This window comes from Leopardus geoffroyi, chromosome A3 (genome assembly GCF_018350155.1).
Source record: "Leopardus geoffroyi isolate Oge1 chromosome A3, O.geoffroyi_Oge1_pat1.0, whole genome shotgun sequence".
NCBI classification, from domain to species: Eukaryota; Metazoa; Chordata; class Mammalia; order Carnivora; family Felidae; genus Leopardus; species Leopardus geoffroyi.
The window spans coordinates 13,952,665-13,976,021 of NC_059336.1; the positions used below are offsets into that span (position 1 = coordinate 13,952,665).

A 23,357-nucleotide genomic window follows, 5' to 3' on the forward strand; every position below is an offset into this window, starting at 1 on the left:
GAATTCAGGCTAACACACTTACCTTACAGACTGTGGCCTCCCAGTTTCCCTCAGACCCAGCCTTGGACATTTAGTCACAACAGCAGAAAAGTAGTTGACCACCTAGGTGGTTAATGTCAGGATTAAGGGGCAGGTCTATCTGTGTCACCCAAACATCTTCCTGTGGGGATGGCTCGAAGTCTACTAAAGCCTATTAAAACAGACGTCATGGAGGCCTTAAGAAGAGTGGTCATAAAGTAGCGACACCCTACCCTACTTCAAAATGTAAACGTGGGTTTATTTAATGCCTTTTATCCGTCACAAAGTACCGCCGCCTCCCCAGGGTCCCCTCCCCCTAGAAAACAAGATGGCAGCATAAGGCACGTGCACTGTCCACATGACGTCAGGTTAGGTCCTTAAAAACAAAGATAAGCAACCGTCTTCCCATCAGCCCCGAATCGCCTCCCTCACCAATGGTTCAAGGAATGATTGTCCCCCCAAAGCACAACTTGGAGCCGAGAGTGCTTCAGCTAGAGCTGCACGGCTCCGCATGCCAGTTTAGAAAACCAAGCCCAGCCAACGACTAAGAAAACCGACAACACAGGCACGAGAGCGTAATACCGGAGTAGTGAGATCAGTCCATAAATTAAAAAGGAAGAGTAAAACCCAAGCCCGTCCCCCTCCTCACCGCCAGCCCTCCCCCGAATCAGCAATAAGTCGCTTTTGTTCCGTTGAGTCTTGTGGAAAAGCCCGGACTCCCAGCCAGCCCTTTCCTCCAAAGTTAAATATCCCGAAGCCCCTGCCGGGCACTCAGCGTCTCAGGACCCACGTGGACTGCAAGGACGGCTTCTGAGATGGTCGCCAGGCACGTCCCCTCGGCCCGGGGGTCCGGCATCTGGCGAGGAGGCGGGGGAGGCGAGGGCCCCGGGTGGGTGGGAGGCACCCGGGGTGGCGGGTGGCGAGGCCGGGGGTCCTGCTATAGATACTCCAGCTCCAGGGCGTGCCGCAGCGCCTCCAGGTCGGCGTGGCAGGATATCCGCCAGAAGGGCATGTTGTGCTGGAACAGAAGGAACACAGGACGCCAGCCGCTGGGTTATGGCCCTGCCTGGCGCCTCCCGCCGGCCACCCCCTCCCTGTGCCCACAGCTGGAGCCCGACGAGAAGTCCACCCGTGTCAGCGTGGCCTGTGGGTGTTTCCCGAGCCAGGAGGCAGACCCCCTGTCTGGCCAGGGTCCACCGGTCCGGCCACGGTCTCTGTTCCCCTCGGGGCCTGTGCTGCCTGGGACACTGACTGATGCTCTGCCCTCCCCCGGGACCGGCGTGGCCTTCGGCGGTGCGCTGACCTGGAAAGAAGTCACGCAGTGACAAAGCCGTCCTTCTTAGAACACTGGCCTCGATCCTGCTACTTCACGATCAGAGTCTCTACCGGGTGCTTCTGCGACTTTCACTCCTCCCTGACATGTGCTAATCTCCATCTAAACCGACCGAGCGGGTCCCAGCGAGACCGCCTGTGATACCCAGGGTTTTAAATAGTCTCTTAGGGGCCCCCCGGGGGGCTCAGTCAGTTAAGCGTCCAACGTCGGTGCTGGTCATGATCTCACGGTTCATGGGTTCAAGCCCCGCGTCGGGCTCTGTGCTGACAGCTCAGAGCCTGGAGCCTGCTTTGGATTCTGTCTCTCTGTCTCTCTCTCTGCCCCTCCCTTGCTCGCACTCTCTCTCTGTCTCTCCAAAATGAACGAACGTGAAAACAAAATCAAACAATAGTCTCTTAAATCTACCGTTGCGGAGTCAGACCCTGGGCTAGTGCTCTGTGTTTACTGCTCCCTGAAGCCGCCCAAGCCAACAAAAAACCTGGAGGCAAAAACACAAGCACCTTTCGCAAGTGGGGGACGAGAAGGAAAAAAAATGGATTTAACCGAAGTTCAATCACCAGCAAGCCAGAACTAATTAGCATCATAATCACCGTCATCACAGAATCATTAACATCTGGTGACTGCCTGTCCCGTGCCAGGCACCACGCTGAACGTGTCACACGCATCACCTCCTTGAACCAGGTCACTGATCTCTGAGAGAGGCACCCTGTCTTGTGTTACAGATGAGGAGACTGAGCCACAGAGATGTTATGTCAGGCTCGGAGGAGAAGGCCGGGTACGTTTTTATCGCTGGACAATTTAATCATTGGCTAAAGTTGTTGCCTGCCCAACGCCCCTCTCCTTTCTTGCTTCCGGAACCCCAAATTTGGCAGCACTGTGCCCAGGCCTAGGGGATGAGTTATGATTTCTAAGCAAGCTGTGGCAACGCCAGGCCTTGTTTGCCAGCGATGTGTCCTGTATCCCTCCTGACTTGTGACACACTGAAAGCCCAGGAGGAAGGGGTGAGGGGCTTCTGGGAAAGGTTTTCCTCCAGGATTAGAGGGCGGCACTGGAGAAGAGACGTTCCTCCTTACTTTCCCATCCTATTTAGATGGTGTCATGTTAGCATGTGATGTCTGGAGCTGTGGCAGCCATTTTGAGATCACGAGGCAACAAATCAGAAACGAAAAAAGCCAAAGATGGTTAGAAAGGCAGAGCAAGATGATAGGGATGCTTGGCAAAAAACAAGCTGGGGTACATCTACTTCTAAGGTTGTTAGGTGAGCAAGTGTTTAACTCGTCATTACATGGGCTTTCTGCTACCTGCAGCTAAGAGATTCTGAGCGTCCTCCAGACAGCCACGGGCCTTAAATTATTTACAAAGTGAACAGATGGTGCTTGATGAACATTTGGATGCACGGAGTCCTGCCCTCTGAGATTCTACATCCACAGGCTAGAAACTATGCAGGCATCCTGTTGGGTCCTGGAACCCATCAAATCCTTCCCTGCCTCTGGGGACTCTGCACGTATCACTCTGCGAATTCTTTACATCATTGTTGATCTTTACCTTTCTCGACTGTGGCAGGTGGAATAATAGCCCCCCAAAGATGTCCATCCAGGTCCCAATCCCCAGAACCCGTGAATATGTGACCTCACACGGCAAACGGGACTTTGCAGATGTGATTAAGTGAAGGATCTTGAGACGGGGAGAGCATCCCGAAGGCGGGGCCTCTGATTGTCCACTGCTGTGCCCTCCCTGGAGCCTCCTGCAGGGGTGGTGCACGCACACACAGGGTTCTCGCTGGAGCCACAGATAAGAAATCCAGAGGCACGAAATGACCAAGATGGTTTTGTCTTGTGAGCACTGTGATGGAAATAGAGCAGGGAGGCAGGGCAGAGAGCAGCTGGGGGAGGACATCTATTCTGATAGCTGGGTCAGGAAAGGCCTCTCTAGGGAGTGACACTTAAGCAGGCCCCCGGGGGCGAGAAGGATGTGCAAACCTGTGTGTTTGGGTAGTCGAGGCAGAAGACAAAGCCAGTGCAAAGGCCCTGAGGTGAGCTGGGGCTTGGAATGTCACGTCCACTACTGCATTGCGTGGCTCCTGGCACATCGTAGGTGCTCAAGAAACACACACAGAAGGCGTGAAGAGGAGGGAGGGGGGAAGTGGGAAGGTGAGTTTCTCTAAGTCCTCAGTGAACACATCCTTTTTTCTTTCGCTCAAAGGAAGCAGAACACCACCCATCACGGGCAGCAGATGCCATTTCTTTAATGCCTTCCTGTTGCCCCAGCTCCCCGACCCCCTCCTCACCTCAGCCAAACCTTCCCTTCTCTGCAAAGATGGATTTTGGTTCCTGCCCGACCAATCCTGTCTCCCCTTAAAGAGTGTAATTCATTTTTTCTGGGACGAAATGAGCAAAGGTGGAAGAGAACGTCTCGGCCACCTCGATCCCAGCCCTAGGGCGCAGGTGGATTTATCACTCGTGGAGAGGTGGAGACAAATGACCCACTAAAATGGAGATATTAACAACACTGTCAGCCCGAACAGTCACAGCCCCTTGTCCGGTCGCCGTATTTCACGCTGCTCGGGTGTCCGGCAGCCTGGGCTAATGACTCCCATCCATCAGGCCGGGAGAGTGGCTGGTGCACAGCTTTGCTCGCTAATGGGCTGGGGCTGCTGCTTTAGACACTGGCGGAGGTTTTCGGGGGGAGCGCAGTATACAGGGGTGTGTGTGCCCTCTCACTCTTGTCTGACCAGCTCGGAGGTGGGGGGGGGGGTGGGTAGTGCTCGAAACTCCTAGGTCCACCCCCTTCCCGCTTGGCATCTGGAGCAAAACACACATCCGCTGGCGTGTACAGCTGTGTGACCTTAGGTGCGTTCATTAACCTCTCTGGGTCTCAGATAGGTCCTCTGTAAACTGAAGCCAACGATACCCACTTTGCAGGGAGGGTTGAGGATTAAGGAAAACGATGAGTCAGTAATCAGGAGGAGTGGTTAAGGGCACGGGGTTAGGCCAGGCACCCTGAGGTGCCGGTCACAGCCCTGCCACAGGGCCGTGGCGACGGAGACTGCCAGCGGCCTCCATCATCCGTTCCCCCCCTTCTCTCGCAGAAGCGGCCTCCTTTTTTCTTAGGGAGGGACAGGGTGTCTGAGAACAAAGGCTGCATCTCCCAGCGGGCTCCGGAGCCAGGTGGGATCACGTGATTCAGATCTGGCCAATGGGACGCGAGCAGTGTGGGGTTCCCTGGTCCCCTCCCCCCGCCCCCCCCCCCCCCCCCCCGCCCCCAGACCGCCCGCGCCCTCCAGGGGAAGAGGCATCCTCCCCCTCTTCCTCCCCGGTCGCCGCAGTGTGGACGTGGGCGGTGGCAAGAGCAGCACCGGAAATGGCAGAGCAACAACACGGAAGGAGCCCGGGTCCCGGAAGCCTGTGGATGTTTTTACGTGACCGAGGGAGCGGCCTCTCTACTGTTTAACCTGCTGCCGGGCATCTCCGGCCACCCTAGCCCCGCTCCAGGCACCGGCCCTGCTGAGATGCTCCCGCCCAGTCCCTGCTGGGGACCCCCACCCCCTCCTCCTCCGCAGGTCGCAGCAAAGTGCTTCTCCCATGGGCTCGGAGCAAGCAAACGAGAGATTTGGGTGAGTTTTCACAATTATGTGCAAATGAGCATTCGTATTTTCTCTCTCTCCCCTGGCTCCCCCGGAGAGAGAAGCTCTCCTGAATTTCTAAAGGTTGTGTTATCTTCCCCCCCCCCCCCCCCCCCCCCCCCCCCCCCCCCCCCCCCCCCACTGCCGTGTGCAGAATACTAACAGAGCTTCGGGGTGGTGAGAACTCACTATGCATGGTTCCTCTGCTCAGCCCTGGGTGCAGATTCCCAGCAGCTGTTCCAGATAAGGAAAGGCAGCTCAGAGAGGGGGCGTCATCTGCCGAAGGCCACACAGCCGAAAACGGCAGAGCTAGGATTTAGGGTTGAATATGCACTCCCCGTCACAATCTTTCTGTGGGAGCAGGGCTGGCGGGAGGGTGAGGCCAGGGAGGTGCCTGGCCCAGCACAGGAAGGTGAGCCCAGACTAGCTGTTCTCAAAGGAGGAAAAGCCTGCCCTCTAGGGGTCAGTGCGGAAGTTTCCGGAGGTGTGAATTTTGACCCCCCCTAATGGTCTGGGGGCACTGCGGGGGCGGGGGGGGGGGCGCACGTGTCCGACCCCCTTTTACACACCTTGGACCTGACTTTCGAGATTTTCGAAGGTGCTATCAGATATTCAAGCAAGGAGAAACCCGTACGTAATCAGTGGACCCCACGTTTTACAGGTCACATATAAACACAGAGTAGCTTGCGCATGCTCTCAAGCAAACCTGAATTTCCAGAAGTGCAATGGGTCCATCAAGGGAAACCTGTATTTTGTTCCATTCGGAATCTTTCCATGAGTTAGTTGCTCAGCAGTTTGGAGAAAGCACGTTAGGACAGCAGCACCCGACCTGGTTCGTGAACGGTCGAGACTGCACCCCTGTGTCCCTCTGCGTTTGCCGGGTCGCACCCACAGCCACGGCACTTATGGGCACAAGCATTGGGATCGCGTGCCCAAAGCACATAATAACTTGCCCTTTATTTCTGTCCGATGACATCGGACCTTGGCCTTTTGGACACCATGGTTATAGCGTCCATTAGCATTTCATTTCTAGAGAGAAAGGGCTCATTTCAGAACATTTACTGCTTACTCTGTCCTAACAAACCCTCTCTGATTGTGAGAAGGCGGGAAAGCGTCAGGACCTCCACAGACGGCCCTGTCGTCCTCTGGGTGACGGCCGGATGGCAGGCAAGGGATGCCAGGGGCCACAGGCCTAAGCTGGTTCTCCAGTCCAACTGTGATAGAAGCAAAACTTTATTTTGATCACGGTCACATGCTTAGGGCAGACTTCTCAGGTCTGAGCTTGGAGAGAGGGCGCTAGAGACACTGACAGTGGATCGTCTCATCACACAGACCATGCTCTTGACCTGGCACAGCGTTTCTGGAACAGCACCCATGTGTGGTAATTCATGTGATTCATGCTACTGCTTTGGTCATTTCTTGTGTATCACCTCTATCACGACTGATTAGTTACTTAACATTTTTCTCTCTAAATGAATTCATTTTTAAAAAATTTATTTATCGGCGGGGGGGGGGGGCATGGGAGCAGAGGAGGGGCAGAGAGAGGAAGAGAGAGAGAATGCCAAGCGGGCTCTGCACTGTCAGCCCACAACCCGCCGTGGGACTCCATCCCATGTGAGATCATGACCTGAGCTGGAATCAAGTCGGATGCCCAACTGACTGAGCCACCCGGGCACCCCTAAATCAATCCATTTTTAAAGTTAAAGAAATCTGCTTTAAAAAGGAGAGCTCAGGGGGCGCCTGGGTGGCTCAGTCGGTTTGGCTCAGGGCTGCCTTCCCTCTGAGATCTACTTGGCTCACTAGCTCTCCTCCTCTTGTCTTTGCTCTCCTGTCACCCCCAGCACGAGGCCTACCTTGACCACACTTGCAACCTGTCCCGCCCCCACGGTCCCTTGGTCCCTTCGCAGTCCCTGCTTTAGTCTTCTCCAAAGCTCTGGCCACCGCCTCACACACATGCCTGCCCCCAGGCTGTGAGCTGAGGGAGGGGTGAGAGCCTGCCCCTTCTGCTCACTGCAGGCTCCCCAGCGACCGTGACAGCTGCGGGCACACGGTGGCGGAGGTCCAGCTAATGGAGCTTACGCACTAGCTGGAGGGTCCGCCTTCAAGCCACCCCTCACACAGGCCCCGAGGAACGAATATGGACGGGGCGGGGAGGTAGTTGCTGGACGGACCAGAGAGGTAGCTGATCAGGGAATTCTTCCCTCACAAGTGTGGCTGAAGCCTGAGGCCTAAAGGTGGAGTCCAGAGGGGCTGGGAAGGGGAGGAACCTTGCAGGTGGGGGTGGGGGTGGGGGGGCTTCTAGCTCCGCCCCCGGCCCCCTTTCCTGGGACCCCAGGGGCCCTCCCTCTCTTTTCAGGCTTTGTCCACTAAGACCCCGAACGTTTCTGCATTTCCTTGGAATTCGTCGCTGGGGAGGGAAGGGGGAAACCAGGTCCTCCCAATTAAGCTCTGTGACATTAACGATCCACTTCCCAGGCCTCTGGGTGGGGGGCGGCAGGCTCTCTGGGATGCTGTTGACAGGTCCAGACCCAGGGCTTTGGCAGCTGTTTCTTTTCCAACAGCAGAGCTGCGGCCACCAGAGCCCCCTGCCCCTCTCCTCATGGGCCCGAGATCACAAATGCAGGATTTTCTTTTTCATTAGCTTAATGCTGTCTTTATTAACTGGGAAGGGTTCCTGGAACATATGATCAGTAAGTATGAAGTAAAGCGCACACACGTGCACCAGCCCCCACCAGCCTGCCCTGACAGAGCGTCTCCGGGCTCCTGAGCAGTTGTCCCAGAAAAAACCCAGGGCTACCAGGGGCGGCAGCCAAAGGCACCGAGGGGGATTTGCAGAAGGAAATTACTCAGGATGCTTCTGCGATTGCAAACGGGAGGGGGCCTGGGAGCTAAGAGCCTGGGAAGGAGGGGACCCAGCCTTTGCCTGGGAAGTGGAGGAAATCTGGGTAAAGGGCTCTGCGGCCCGAGAGGCGGACGAGGTACCTTTTTTGCCCCCTGCTCCTCCTCGACGCCGTCACCGATCACGATGTAGACGGCTTTTCTGCCGAATCTCTGCATTATCCTCTCGAAACAGCTCTCCTTCCCTGCACGCACAGGAAGGAAAGAGAGAGAAGACGCTGGGGACCCAGGACTGTGGTGACTCGTAATCGCTAAGGAAGTGCTTGCCGCCGGGGCGACAGACTTGGGCCTCAGGGCGACTCCCCTGCCCGTGTTTTCCTTGCTACCCGGTGAGGACCACCTCTTTGTAGTTCCCTTCCGCCCAGCTGCGTGGGCAGCTGGACTCGGATCTTAGCTCATCCTGATGTGTGAGCAGCTGCAGGAACAGTAATGAGAACAGCACGACTAAAAGTAGCCGCGCTCACTGGATTGTCTGTATCCCAAGCACTCTGCTGAGTGCTTCCCACAGCAGGATTTCCCAGCCTCGGTGGTGCTGGCACGTGGGGCTGGGTAACTCTGTGCTGGGGGTGCTGCCCCCATCGCTGTGATGTGTAGCAGCTTCCCCGGTAGCACCTCCTCCCGTTGGAAAACGAAAAATGTCTCCAGATGTTGCCAAATATCTCCTGGGAGGCAAACTCCTTCCCCCCCCCCCCCCCCCCCCCCCGCTCCGTTTGGGAACCACTGACTTAACATTATTCATTTACTATGATGGCAATCCTTATGAAATTGCAATCAATAGAATTCCCGTTTTAGAGATGAAGAAACTGAGGCCCGTGAAGTGCCTTGAAAAGGACTGGAGGAGTAGTGCCAGTAGTAGCGGTAACAATAATAATAATAAAACAACTGTTACGTTTGAGCACTTGTGCTCCGCGGGGAACTGTTGGATGTTGTGCACGCACGATTCCCCTTTGTCCTATGCTGAGAGGTATTTTGATCATCCAGTTTTTTACAGACAGAGAAGTTGAGGCACAGAGAGGTCAAGTCACTTGCCTGGGACACCCAGCTAGCAAGCACAGAGTCCGGGATTTGAACCCAGGCTGCCTGCCCCGGTTGCTTGAGCTCCGAGCCGCTCTCTTATCCTGCTCTAGGTAGGACTCAGCTCTGCGGCAGACCTTTAATCCCTCTGTGCCTGCTTTCTCCTCTGTGGGAGCAGAGGCCGGGTGCAGAGCTGTGAATCACAACTGTGAGTTAACAGAATGACGTTACCACCGTGCAGAGTGCCTCTCCCTACAGCAGGTGGAGCCCATTCTCCACCCCGCTGATACTGGGTGGGCCACGTGACTTGCTCTGACCAACACCGGAATGCTCGGGACCTGCCACGGGAAATGCGTGTGGGTGGTGTGGCTTGGCCCCCTTCACGTCTGCCATCGGTCATGAGACGAACGTACCCCTGATGGCCGCTGGTCCCACAGTGAGGGCGCATATGGAACAGAGCGGAACCCGGAGGCAAGCTTAGTGGGGCCACAGCAGACGCCCCAGACCCATGAGTGAGAAATCCACACTGCGAGCCACTGAGCGTTTGTTATGCGGCATCATCAGAGCAGAAACCTGACCGTTGGGAAAAAATAATGCTTTTCAAGTTAAAACAGGGAGCTGGAGGCCACATTTCTGTGCGGTCTCCACCTGGATCACCCTCAGCTCGTTGACCTTCAGGCTCCCCAGGTGGGAAGCAAGTGGCTAAAACGTTTCCCCGATGGGATTTAATGCCTCTGACGTGGAAACAGAGTCGATGGGCGGGACAAACATTTTAGACGCGTCTGGGTTACAGATTCCTTTCGTGCAAAATCTACAGGAAAAAGATGCTGTTACATGAAACCTGGCTTTAAAACTTCTATCACAGGATGCTCATCTGGCCACTGGCTGGATCGTTTGTTCATGAAGCGTCTCTTGACATGCGCTACCCTGGACCAGAATTTCTCGAATACTCCAGAACTACCATTAACAGTTAGGACCAAATCTGGGCATCACTGTTAGGTAATCTTGAAAAAAATCAACTCACACTTCTATTTTTACTTAAACGAATTCATTTAAATACAGAATGGAATCACCACACATGCGCGCACACACACACACACACACACACACACATTTTTTTTTACAGTTGAATTGTGCCTTTAGCATTCTTTTTTTGAAGTTGATATTTCTTTTATCATTTAAAAATACATAGTATATATATATTTTTAGATTAAAATCCATGTTAGTTAACATATAGTGTAATAATGGTTTCAGGAGTAGAATGTAGCGATTCCTCACTTACATATAACACCCAGTGCTCATCCCAGCAAGTGCCCTCCTTAATGCCCTTCACCCGTTTAGCCCATCTCCCCACCTAGCTCCCTTCCAGAAACCCTCAGTTTGTTCTCTGTATTTAAGAATGGCTTTCAGTTTGCCTCCCTCTCTGCTTTTATCTTATTTTTCCTTCCCTTCCCCTATGTTTTGTTTCTTAAATTCCACATATGAGTGAAATCATATGGTATTTGTCTTTCTCTGACTAATTTCGCTTAGCATAATAGCCTCTAGTTCCATCCATGTAGTTACAAATGGCAAGATTTCATTCTTTTTGATAGCCGAGTAATATTCCACTGTGTGTGTGTGTGTGTGTGTGTGTGTGTGTGTGTGTGTATACACATACACTCCATTATATATATACAAACCACGTCTTCTTTATCCATTCACCAGTCAATGGACATTGACTTTGGCTATTGTCGATAGTGGTGCTATAAACATTGGGGTGCACGTGCCCCTCTGAATCAGCATTTTTGTGTCCTTTGGATAAATACCTAGTAGTGCAACTGCTGGGTCATAGGGTAGTTCTGTTTTTAATTTTTTCAGATGCATTATTTTGCAACAGCCAAAACATGGAAGCAACCAAGCATCCGTTGACAGGTGAGTAGATACAAAAAATGTCATATGTACATGGAACGGATTACGGACTATTAGCCTTAAGAAGGAAGGGAATCTGACACCTACCACCACATGGAAATGACCCTTGAGGACAGTATGCTAAGTGAAACAAGCCAATCGCAAAAAGACAAGTAGTATATGATTCCACTTATACGAGGAGTCACATTCGCAGAGACAGAAAATAGAAGGGTGGTCTCCAGGGGCTGAGAGCAGGGAGGACTGGGGAGTTGCTGTTTAATGCAGATCGAGCTTTGGTTCTACAAGATGGAAAGGGTTCTGGCGATGGATGGTGGGGACGGTTACACAACAATGTGAATGTGGTTAATCTGAACTGCACCCTTAAAAATGGTTAAGATAGTAAATTGTATGTGTATTTTCCCATAATTAAAGATAAAAATATTTTATTTAATTTTGTTTATTTTTTTTAATGTTTATTTAGTTTTGAGAGAGAGAGCGAGAGCGAGCATGAGCAGGGGAGGGGCAGAGAGAGGGAGACACAGAATCCGAAGCAGGCTCCAGGCTCTGAGCGGTCAGCACAAAGCCCGACGCGGGGCTCGAACCCACGGACCGTGAGATCACAACCTGAACCGAAGTCGGACGCTCAACCGCCTGAGCGACCCTGGCACCTCATGATAAAGTAGACTGTGCAGAAAGAAAATGACAGGCTCACCAGGTCCCGTTGCAGAGGCTCTAATGGCTACCCGGGGCCTGACGTCCAGGATTTTAAAATCGAAAGGCACTTTTCCGTAACGTTCAGATCTAGAACTCCACTAAAGGCAAAAACTGCTCTAGTATACTATAATTTTTTTTTTTTTCCACAGAAGAAAACAAGGGTAAAAATTTCTAATTAAAAACGTCTTGGGGGTGCCTGGGTGGCTCAGTCCGTTAAGAGTCTGACTTGATTTCAGCTCTGGTCATAATCTCATGGTTCATGAGATTAACCTCCATGTGGGGCTCTTTGCTGTGACTCACACACATGTGCACGCTCTCTCTCTCAAAATAAATAAACTTAAAAAAAAATCTTGACTAACTAGATTTATTTTGTATTATTATACAGTTTTAGGTCATGGAAGAAGACCCCCCTCCCCAAGAAAACCAATATTACTTGCCCTGATGATAAATGATGCTGTTAATTTCTAGTTATTAAATTCTTTTATCTGATGGAAGCTCTAGGCCTAAGGCTTGTTCTCTGTTAATAATGGAGATTTTCAAGTATTTTATTTTTATTTTTATTTTAATTAAATTAAAAAAAGATTTTCTTAACGTTTATTTTTGAGAGAGAGAGAGCGAGTGAGCATGTGCGTGCTAGTGGGGGAGGGGCAGAGAGAGAGGGAGACAGAATCCGAAGCAGGCTCCAGGCTCTGAGCCGTCATCAGAGTCTGACGTGGGGCTCGAACTCGAGGACCACGAGATCATGAGCTGAACCAGAGTAGGATGCCCAACCGAGTGAGCCACCCAGGTGCCCCAGGGATTTTCAAGTATTAAGAGAGGTGTTAAAGCAGGAGAACACTAAATTGAGACTCTCTCCTAAAAAGAGAATTAAAAAAAAACCCAAACATTTTCTCTCTGTGTGGTTCAAGGTTAGATTTAGGATTATTTGGTGGCTTGTAACCACCTAAAATTAAAATCACAGCCTGTGCCATGCTGTGGTGAGGACCGTTTCCCTCTTCTTAGTAACATAATTCCATGACTTTTACCTGGGGTCATGGCACTTAGCTATGGACTACATTTCCCAGCCTCCCTTGCAAACAGTCATGGCCATGTGACTAAGCTGGGGCCAACAGGAGGTGAGTAAAAGTACAGTGTATCTCTTTCCTTCCTCTCTGCACACCCCCTCCCCCCAAGCCAGAATGACAATGTGGTAGGATTCTGATTTGACCACACACATGAGAATAAACCCACAGGGGATGGTGGAAAAACAAGAATGGGAACGACCTGGGATTCTGTGTGTTTCAGGACAGAGCTGCCCCACTAGACTGGATCACTCGTCTCTGGTCTGTTGACACGTGAGGGAGAAATACGCTTTGATTCTGATGTCAGCCCGTGTATTGGGGGGTGTATTCGTTACAGCAGCTTTGCAGGTATCCTAACTAACACACACACTTTAGAATATGGTCCTAACCAACTCCTTTGGAGGCTGAGGTTGAAGCGCGTGGTTTGTGGGATTGTTCTGGGGATCTGAGTCATGGCCCTGGACAAGGAAGTTCTTTAGCTTTCCTAATGCCGTTTTCCTTAAGCCTTTCACACAAGGGATGGAGAGCTAACCTCACCCACCCTCTGTGCATCACCCCGAGGTCTGGGTTCTCCCTACCTGTCTTGGTTGCACTGTAGATGTTCTCAATAGGAAACACGGAGCCCAGTCCATACAGCAGGACTTTGGCCAGGGCAGGAATTAGTTGAGTGGTGGTGACCAGCACGTTGACACAATTGGGCCTGAGGACGGAGAAAAAGACCGTGGGTCAGAACACCAAGGTAGAGCCGGGCCGGGCCTGGTCACCCGGCAGCCTGAGCCTGGAGTCGGCAGGCATTCTGGTGGGGTTTGGGAGCTCTGGCTAAGTCATGTTCAGGTGAGAGTGGGGCCCAAAGATCTTTCAGCTGTTCCTCTCCTTTAAGCCTGAGGCTGCCTGGCACACTGAAACACGAGTGCAATACTTTTATTTAGAAAAATGTGTCCGGCGGGGGCCCACATTTGAGCAGCTGCAGCTGCCTATCGGTGATGTAGAGTTAATGTGGATCAGGTGTAGGACAACAGGGAGTGGTGAGGGCTGGGGCGAACTGGGGAGCACCTACCAGTTCTGAAATTTTTACAGAATCCAGAAACCGGGAGCCATGGATTACTTTCCCATCTTGGGGCCAGAGTGCGTGTCAAACTAGACGCATCAGCGGGATGGAGCCAGTGGCCATTTTGTGACCATTCGTGTGTGGCATCGCGAGATTCTGGGATGCTAGCGCAGATGGTAATTTGTCCTCTGGCCCAGGTGATCTTATTTAGGAGCAAGAGACAACTTACTGGGAGGCCCAGAATGAAACTGGACGCTCCTTACCTCGTAAGTGCCAGATGATCTGCCGTCTACTATAAGATGGTTTTTAGAGGGTGTTGTGACTGGTGGGTGTTGTGGGCAAGAGTGGATGGGACAAGATGGACCTATGTACAAATGTTCGGGCTCTGCTGGACCCTGGTAAGTCTCTGTAGCTATCTGCTCAGCTACGGTACAAGGTGTCCCTGGTGTCTGATAATACCTCCGCTTTATCAAATGTCTGGAAAGCCTGCAAATGAGAATTTGGAGAGTCCAGTTCTCCCAAGTGTGGAAATGGAGGAGCCACCACCCTCAAATCAGGGAACGTTCAGGGGCGCAAAGGAAAAAGGGGGCTCCCACCTACCGGGAATTGATGAGGTTGAGCGCCTTTAGAGAGTGGGTCAGCCAGAGGTCAGTCAGAGCCTCCAGCTCGGCTCTGAGCTGTAGCCAAGTCTCTCTTTTGGGAGCTCCTATCAAGCCTATGGACAAGGGAAAAAAAGATGGGCTAGTTATTATTTTAGAAGTCTGGGTGGTAGTGGTTAGGGAAGGGGAGTGTAGCTACTGGTTCTCTGGGTTTCAAATCAGATGACACCCAAGGTCAACTTTAATCCAGTGATTTTAATCTTATTTTGGGATTGATGGGTCAATCAACCCATCTACTGATTGATCCATTCATCCACCCATCCGCCCTCCCATCCTTCCAGCCCTCCCTCTGCCTGCCCGTCCATCCATCCATCCATCCATCCATCCATCCATCCGTCCATCCGTCCATCCATTCCTCTGTCCATCCATCCATCCATCCCTCTGTCCATCCATCCATCCATCTGTCCATCCATCCCTCCATCCATCCATCCATCCATCCATCCATCCATCCCTCTGTCCATCCATCCATCCATCTGTCCATCCATCCATCCATCCATCCATCCCTCTGTCCATCCACCCATCCCTCTGTCCATCCATCCATCTATCCATCCATCCATCCCTCTGTCCATCCATCCATCCATCCATCCATCCATCCATCCATCCATCCCTCTGTCCATCCATCCATCTATCCATCCATCCATCCCTCTGTCCATTCATCCATCCATCCCTCTGTCCATCCATCCATCCGTCCATCCATCCGTCCATCCATCCACCCATCCATCCCTCTGTCCATCCATCCATCCATCCCTCTGTCCATCCATCTATCCATCCATCCATCCCTCTGTCCATCCATCCATCCATCCATCCATCCATCCATCCATCCATCCCTCTGTCCATCCATCCATCCATCCATCCATCCATCCATCCATCCATCCATCTAACCAAGACTTCAGGAGTGCCCTCTGTGTGCTCAGTATTGTAATAGGCACTGCATACACAGATGAACAAAAAATGCAGATGATTGAGTTCATACTGTTATTAGTGGAGACAAAAAATGGATAAGGAAATAAAAATGACTAACATTTATTGAGTGCTTACTATGTGTAGGGTCCTGGGCTCTTAACATGACTTATTTCATTCATCTTCACAGTGACCCTAGAGGGGGACCCTCTTTTTATTTATTTTTAATGGAGATATAATTGGCATATAACATTGTGTAAATCAGGTAAAGAAACTGAGGCTGTGTGAGGTTGACGGACTTGCTCACCGCAGGGAGGACATAATGGAGACAGGTTTGGCAGCCAGGCGGCAGACCTCCAGAGCCCACCCTACGGTGTTTCTAAACCTGATCATCATCCTGTCAGTCGTCGAGGCCCTTAAGATGAAGTTCAGACTCCACAGTCCACGTGCCTGCGAGGTTGCCAATCTCCCCTCTCGCCATTGCCCTGACGTCCTTCCATTCCCGTCCCGGTGGCCTCCTCTTTGTCCCCTGGAACATCAAGTCTGTTCCTGTCTCAGGACCTTTGCACACCTCGTTTCAGAACCTGGACCACACCTTCCCTTTTTGCATAAATGCTTCACACTCATTTCCAGCGTCCTTTCTTCTGGAAGGCTTATCCCGGTCAGCTCTATGTTATACTCCACCAACACACTGTACTTCTTCTTTACAGCACTTGGCACAGGTATAATTCGAGACGCATCTGTGTGATTACGTGTTCCACGTCTGCTTCAGCCATCATGCCGTCTGCTCCGTGAGGGCAGGGACCAAGCCGGCCTTGTTCAGCACCATGGTACCAGCCCCTGGGAGGTACTGTATGGCAGGGGCTGGTGCATGGTTGATGCTGAATCAGGGAGAATGCATTCGGTGGGACAGGAATGCTTCAGGTGGCCCCTGGCTTTCCTTTCTCTCTGTACCTTCCCCACGGCCCCTTAGCTGGGGCACTTGATAACAGTGCAAACTCTCAGGGGCACGGTGCCGTATGTTTCGCAAGAGGCTTCCCCCGGGTGCTGCCATGGGTAGCCAGCCCGTCAACCACTCCGACTTGGCACCTGCCAGGAAGCCTGCTTCGAGCTTCTGTCTGCCTGCTCCCTACCTGGGGCTTTGCCTCAGACTTGCTCTCCTTCCCCGGACACGTGTGATATTTAAGAAGTGCTCACGGTGCGGTGGCCCTGTTCTGAGTGTCTCCCGCGTGTGAATTCACACGATCCTGACATTTATCCCATGAGTTGGGCCGCGTCATTATTCCCATCTTACACATGAGGAAACTGAGTCACAGAGGGGTTAAGTAACCTGCTGGGGGGTACAACAGGATGTGGTAGAGGGAGGTGTGAAATCAGGCAAAGGCCTCTCTCTGAACCCAGCCCCTGCCTCCTGGAGGCTGACTGGTTAATCTTTTTTTAATGTTTATTTATTTTTGAGATGGGCGGGGAGGAAGCAGAGAGAGAGGGAGGCACAGAATCCCAAGCAGGCTCTAGGCTCTGAGCTGTCAGCACGGAGCCCGACACGGGGGCTCGAACTCAGGAACCGCGAGATCATGATGTGAGTTGAAGATCATGATCGGATGCTGAATGGACTGAGCCCCCCAGGCGCCCCTTGTTAAGCATTTTCTATCTTCACCCTGTATCTTGCAGATGTCTCTCTTCTGAGCACAACTTCCAAAACCCTTGGGCTCCTGGGTGCGTGGTGAGCCCCAGGCTGGGGGCTGCAGCCCTCCCCAGGCTAGTTCTGTGATGCGGGAACAGCTGGGGGGAGGTGAGGGGGGAGTAACATGCAGAGACTGGAGGTGGGTGGGGGGAGGAAGGGGAGGGCTGCCCACGGTGGCCCCTACTGGCCGACTCCACCCGTCTCCCCTATTCCAAGCACACCTGCTCCCCTCTTCTCTCCACGTAGGGGTGGGTGAGCAAGGAGGGCTGACTCTGCCGCTCTTTGCTTCCCTCTCACAGTCCACAGACTTGGGTGTGAGAGGCCACGGAGTGTGGGCAGAGGTGGTGAGGCAGTTGGCCTGGCACTCCGTTGTGGTGGCTCTGCCACTTGGGCTGTGTGACGCTGGGCAGGTTACTTAACATCTCTGATCTCAGTTTCCACCTTTACACAACATGGAGGACAAAAGCACTTACCTTATGGGGGTCTCGTAAAGAGCCAATAAGATATTAGATGACAAGCCCTCATCACAGAGCCTGGCATACAGTAAGCGCTCAGCAAACGTTAGCTGTTGCCAGAACTGCATTCGGACTGCAGCCACGGACGAGACAGAAAATCCGTCCCAAAAACCAACAGTCCGTCTGGAGAAAGCAGAAGGCAGAGAAGAATTCGAAAAACTCCCAAGCAAAACTGAAAGGAACTAGGGACAAATGCTCCCATTTTCTGAGTGCCCCCTATCTAACAGGCACAGAGTCATGACTTTTGTGCCCATTAACAACAGACGTTCCCATAACCCAGGGAGACAGAATTAGTTTTATCCCCAGTTCTCAGATTTAGATGCCAAGGCTCAGGGAGGTAGCTAGAAAGTGGAGGCATTGGGACGGGAAGTAGGTTCTGTGCAGTTTGAGACCCTAAATTCTTTCCGGGACTCTTTCTAGGGCTGGGAGAGGGGGCCCTAGACACTCCGGGGGCCATGGGGTATATGGCAACACTATCGGCTGCCTGCTCAGACCTCTTCCCTTTATGGGCCAGCGGTTGGTTCCACACACTGTGACAATCGAAACGCGCCCGAATGCCTTCTTGGGGAGAGGCAGCATCCCCTCCTGTTAAGAGCTACTGGCCTAGAGAGTTCTAGAAATAGTGATCTAGCGCTCGCCCAAAGCCACGTCCAGACTTCTTGTTCAGCGTGATAACCAATGGTCTCTTGCTACTGACCCTGGTGGCTGTCCCCCTGACTGCACATCTGAGCCCGAATTCTGTGATTCCGACCCGGGCTGCAGCCACGAAAGCCAGAACCGGGGGCACCCTCAGTCGGTCCGGCGTCCAACTCTTGAAATGCCTCCGGTGGTTCCAATATGAGAACCAGTGGCCTCCAGTCCGTCTCCAGCTTCAATGTTTCCACAAATTACTTGGGGATCTTGTTCAAAATGCAGATTCTGACTCAGTCGCCTAGAGTAGGGCCCGAGAGTCTGACGTCCAAGGTGACCGGCCGTCTGAGCCGCAAGCGCCAAGCCACCGGCCCTCCAGCTCCAGCGAGTGACAAGTGTCGCCTGGAGGGCGTGATGGAAGCAGAGGGCCGGCCCACCCCAGCCTCAGACTTGGCAGGTCCGAGGAGGGCCCGAGACGCTGAGGTCCAGCACGTCTCTGGGTGCTGCTGGTGCGGGGACCACACTTGGTGAAGACGTGCGGTGAGGCCACCCCACCCCCACCCCCAGTGGTCATGTGATCCTGGGCAGGCGGCGTCATCTGCTCTCAGCTTCCTCCCCGTCAAGGTGAGATGTAGTGTCCTCTCCCGGGGCGCCCCCCCCCCCCCCCCCCCCACGGAACGCACTCGGGAGGCCCCGTTCACGCGCAAGGGGCCGCGGCCGTCCTTGACCCTGCCTGGGCCCCGGCCGCGGCCTGAGCACGGGCAGACCCCCCGCCCCGCACGGCGCGGCCGGCCCTCCCCCGGCCCACTCACCACCGACGTTGTTCTTGTACGTGTTGTACATCTCCTTCACCCGCCGGTAGCGGAAGGCCAGCTTCCTCATCCAGTCCACGCCGCCGTGGACGCCAGAGCCCAGGCACAGGTTGGCTCCCGGGGCCGAGCTGTGGAAGCCGTCGGCGGAGAAGTTGTACGTGCTGCGAGAGGGGGCGAGAGACGCGGTCAGTGTGCAGGGAGGGGGGGGCTCCTGGCCGGAGACCGCGGGCCCCACGGCCCCCCGAGGCCCCTGCGTGCCGTGGCCACGCTAGGAAAAGCCCCCCGCCCCCCTTCTGCTGCCAGAAGGGAAGTCCAAACTATGGTTGTGGCCGGTTCATCCTGCGAGAAGAGTCTGGAAGAAAACACGTTACTTCCCGCTACTCCGATCCCCAAATCTGTGCTGTCTCGCGCCCCCTGTAAGGCCTGGCTGCTAACCCCTCCTTCCCACTCTGGGAGCATCTCCCTGTCTTTCCAGGGAAGTACCATATTCTAGTTTTTTTAAATTTATTTTTATTTTTGAAAGAGAGTGTGAATAGGGGAGGAACAGAGAGAGGAGACACAGAATCCGAAGCAGGCTCCAGGCCCTGAGCTGTCAGCACAGAGCCCCACGCGGGGCTCGAACTCACGGACCACAAGATCATGACCTGAGCCGAAGTCAGATGCTTCACCAAATGAGCCACCCAGGCGCCCTTTAGTTTTTTTGGGCTTGTTAAATTAGGCAGAGTCGATTGCTGGCTTTGCAGATGCGATTCTCTGCTCGGAATGAAGCATATGCTGGCCTAGCGAGTTCCACGTGTGGACGGGGGAGGAGCCAGGGTGTCACAGAAAGTTAAGGACAGAAGTGGCAGCTGGGAGCCCAGACGGGAAAGCGGGGGCCGCTCCCCACCTGCAGCAACCAGCACGTGAGGACGAAAACCCCCGTCTTCTCTCCCTCCGCCAGAAGCTCTGCTGGAGGTTTGCAAAATCATACCATCGCAGGGAAAAACCACAGCGTGACAAGGGACACATGTATAGTATGACCCAAAGCTTAAAAAATGAGTCTCTTTCTAGAAAAGAAAGAACAGGTCAGTGTGACGCCACAGCTGTCTCAGGCTGTGCGTTTGGCTGACGTTTTTCCTCTTTGCACTATGTTGCTGTTTCTAGATTTTCTGTGATGAGCTGAAGAGCGGAGAGAGAAAGGTATTTTATTTTTTCGCAAGACGCGCTGCGGCAGGGGTGAGGCGACACTTGGAAACCATTATCTTGCGCACGTCTGGTACTTCAGTGCCGCTGCTGCGGCAGAGGTCAAAGGGCATTTGAAGAGCACGAGGGGCCGGGTCGTTCTCCCTGTGGGGCGTCTGCGGTGTGCACAGCCAGAGCGTGGTGCGATGTCGCATGCTGCTGTTCTGTGCCTGGGGCTCAGCCTTCCTTGAGCGGAAGCCTGTGGAAGCCACAGAAACGCCTGGGATGAACGTCTCGGACTCATCAGCTAATTTCATCTTGGGGACTTCCTGGGGCACGCGGGCCGGGCGACTTAATCCAAAAGGCCTCGAATATAGACTCTGGCGTTCTCCACAGCACACTGTGTGAAAAGCCAGAAAGAGACAGTGCCCACAGGTTCATATGAACACACACACACACACACACACACACACACACACACCTGTGTCATTTGTCACGGACATTTCTGCAAGTGTGACTGTGTGTAACATTGGAAGCAAGGAAGTCATGATGTCAGGAAGCGGTTGGTTCGAGACGGTGAGAATACGGGTGAGTATAGTTCCTTCTCAAATGTACAAAAGCCCGTGGAGAACATGGTCTGACCTAATAACCCGTTCGGACAAAAACGTTCTCTTTCCCACGAAAGATGTGAATGGCTTCATTACACAGACATGTTTGTTGCTTCTTCTCCCTTTCACCCCTCCTTGGGTGGTGATGACCAGGGGTTAAAGATGAATGAAATACACCCAACTGGCAAAAGGGGGCCGATAGCATCCAACCACGGGAGCAGGGGAGCCACGTGTCGGGGACTCACTCGTGCGGGGCGCTTTTCCAGCACGCAGGCAAGCCGGTGAGAAGCGGGAGAAATGACTTTACCCCGTCACATCCCCTCGTTTCCAGAAGCCGCCCTTCAATTGCCACGTGGTCCTTCCTCTTCTTTACTGCAAACATTCCCTTCTTGCTAGATAATTTCTCCTTCTTCTTTCTCAGAAACGTTATTTTCCGCCAACCTCATTTCCATTTTCTCTTTAACCGTCTGTGGAAGAACAGCCTTCGACCCCTCCGGGGTCGTTCCTGCCCGTTCGATGGCCGGAGCGGTGGGAGCCGCAGGCCAGAGTCCGGTGGTGGGCGGAGCACTGCGGTCCTCACCAGGGAGCCACCGACCAGGCACCGAGGGCAGCTGTGCGCCTCCCGACCCGTCTGCAGCGAACTCTGGAGCCAGAGCAGCCCGTTCCCCCGGAAGTTCCTCCTCGGTCACAGCCCTTCCAGCAGCGACCTGGTCTTCCTTTTCGATCTCTTCAGAAGTCTCTGTAGGAGCCGAGATCAGGCATGGCCTCCGCGGGTGGTCACGGGAGACGGTGCCACGAACGTGCAGGCTTTCCGGGGCCTCACCGGGCCCGACACGTGAGCCCCCTTGTTGCTGGATGCGGTGGCGATGTCCACAGGGCTCAGGGGAGGGTCTGTCACACACACAGCAACGGCAGGCAGGTTAGCACCTCTGGCAGGCAGGTTAGCACCTCTGGCGGGCGGTCAGCCCTGGGATCAGTAGCCGCCAGAAGGCGTGGCTCCCGGAAGCTGCCCAGATCTGGTCAGGGAAGGTTCCAGAAGGGAGGGGACTGGCCCCCGCAGTGGCAGCACACTTCAGCACGGCTCGCTGGCCAGCATCCCCGGGGGCTAGGACACCGACATCAGCCGGGTCTTCAGTGGCAACCACGTGACGAGCTGTCAACAGAGCCTCTTCCGCGTTTCTTCAGATTTCTGATGTATGTGCCAATGCCAATACCTTTCCTTCCGTGGATCACTGTTCTGTTTGGAAGTCAAGGTTGTGCCACCGAAGTGGGTTCCTGCTGTAAGAAATCTGGGGACACCCTCCTGCCTCACTGGCAAGACATCAAGGACTCCGGACATCGCAAAGGTTTTCCTTTTAAGTTACGACGGGAAGCCAGGGCACCGCCTTACAGACCCCTCGCTGGGTAGTGTGGGAAGACCAGATAACTTAGTCTTGAAAAAGAACATTGACTAAGAACTCAGAGGAAACCCTGGGGAGATGCCTGGATGTTCTGCCAAGAGGTGGAGGGCAGGGCAGGGCGTCCCTGAATCCTGCACCCCGACCCCCCCCACCCCTTACCAGCTGTGTGAGGTTCGGCAAATTACTTAATCTCTCTGTGTGTCCTATCCCCCGACTGTCAAATGGGGATGATGAAAAGAGCATCTATTCCCCGTGGTAACTGTGATGGGGCAAAGTAAGGGCCTTACCAAGGTTCGTTTGTGTTCACTGAAAAAAAAGAAAGGGCATTTGATGCTTGGTGCCTGGTACACAGCAGGTGCTCAGAAGAGATTTCCTGAGTGAAGAAATGGGAGAGCTTGGTTTTTATGGGGGAAAACCTCCTTGGATGGCAGGTTCCGGAAGTGAGGTTCCAAATAGCTCAGCACGAAACCCGGTTCAGAGCAGCACTGCTCTCTGCCCCAAGCCGGCCAGCTACAGGGAAGCTTTATAAAAACGGAACTCTGGTCGCTCACCGCTGTGAAGGGGAGAGTGGTTCCCAGCTGTGACGTCATGGAAAGGACACAATTAACCTTGATCTGCGGTTTATTTACTCCATAAATAGAGAAACCTTGGCTGGCACTGGAGGATTGCTCCCTGCCAGTCCTCATTGCGAGGGATTTTCAGAACGGCTAATTAACACGAAGCAGGCGCTGGCCTATCACTCCTAGTTGTGCCGGGTTTTGAACCGACTCCCGGGGCCCAGTCACAGAAGCTTTGATTTGTTTTTTTGGAGCGAGACAGAAGACACAAACACTAAGCAACGTTACTGGCCCCCTAAGCGAAGCGTCATTCGGTCTAATAATATTTCTGATGGGCCAAGAGGCACTAGGTTGTGATAATTTTGGATAAGTGCAGATGAACTATGGTTCCATTTTTATAAGGTTTTCTCAGGGGCAGGCTTGGAACATTCCAGCCACATTCCTCTGAAAGCTGTCTCGTTTGGGGTACCTTATTTCTGGAATCCATGTCCTAGGAGGGTTTGCCCCTAGAAACCAGACACATACCTCTTAGTCAAGAAATATTTTGAGTATCGACTGATCAACTTTTATAGTAAATACTGTACGTGTGCCAATGAAGGGGTGCCAAACTCTTAGTGGCGGTGATTCCGGGAGGCTAGATCAGGTGGTGTTTGAGGTTTTTTACGATGTGCACGCCTTACTTTAGTAAGTAGGAAAAAAAAAACTGCAGAGAGATAAACATAAGCAGAGTCCTGGAGAATCTGTGGAAATGTCCGCCTTGGTGACTAGAGGTGATGGGCAAGAGTCTGCAGGGTGGGGGTTAGGCTGCAACCTGTGGGTTCTGGCGGAAGCAGGCA

At 53.3% G+C, this 23,357-nt stretch overlaps 1 protein-coding gene across 3 annotated transcripts in view; it reads right to left on the bottom strand.

Moving 5' to 3' along the window:
• Positions 1-256: 256 nt before the first annotated feature.
• The window catches only part of EYA2 (EYA transcriptional coactivator and phosphatase 2), a 267,355-nt gene continuing 244,254 nt past the window's right edge, over positions 257-23,357 (bottom strand). For all 3 annotated transcript variants that reach the window (XM_045444372.1, XM_045444371.1, XM_045444373.1), the window contains 5 exons: positions 18,796-18,956; positions 14,196-14,310; positions 13,126-13,247; positions 7,956-8,056; positions 257-1,036 (listed from right to left, as the gene is read on the bottom strand). In XM_045444372.1, the coding sequence (XP_045300328.1) occupies positions 956-1,036; positions 7,956-8,056; positions 13,126-13,247; positions 14,196-14,310; positions 18,796-18,956 (580 nt within the window). In that variant the 3' untranslated portion in view covers positions 257-955. The remainder of the gene's footprint in view (positions 1,037-7,955; positions 8,057-13,125; positions 13,248-14,195; positions 14,311-18,795; positions 18,957-23,357) is intronic.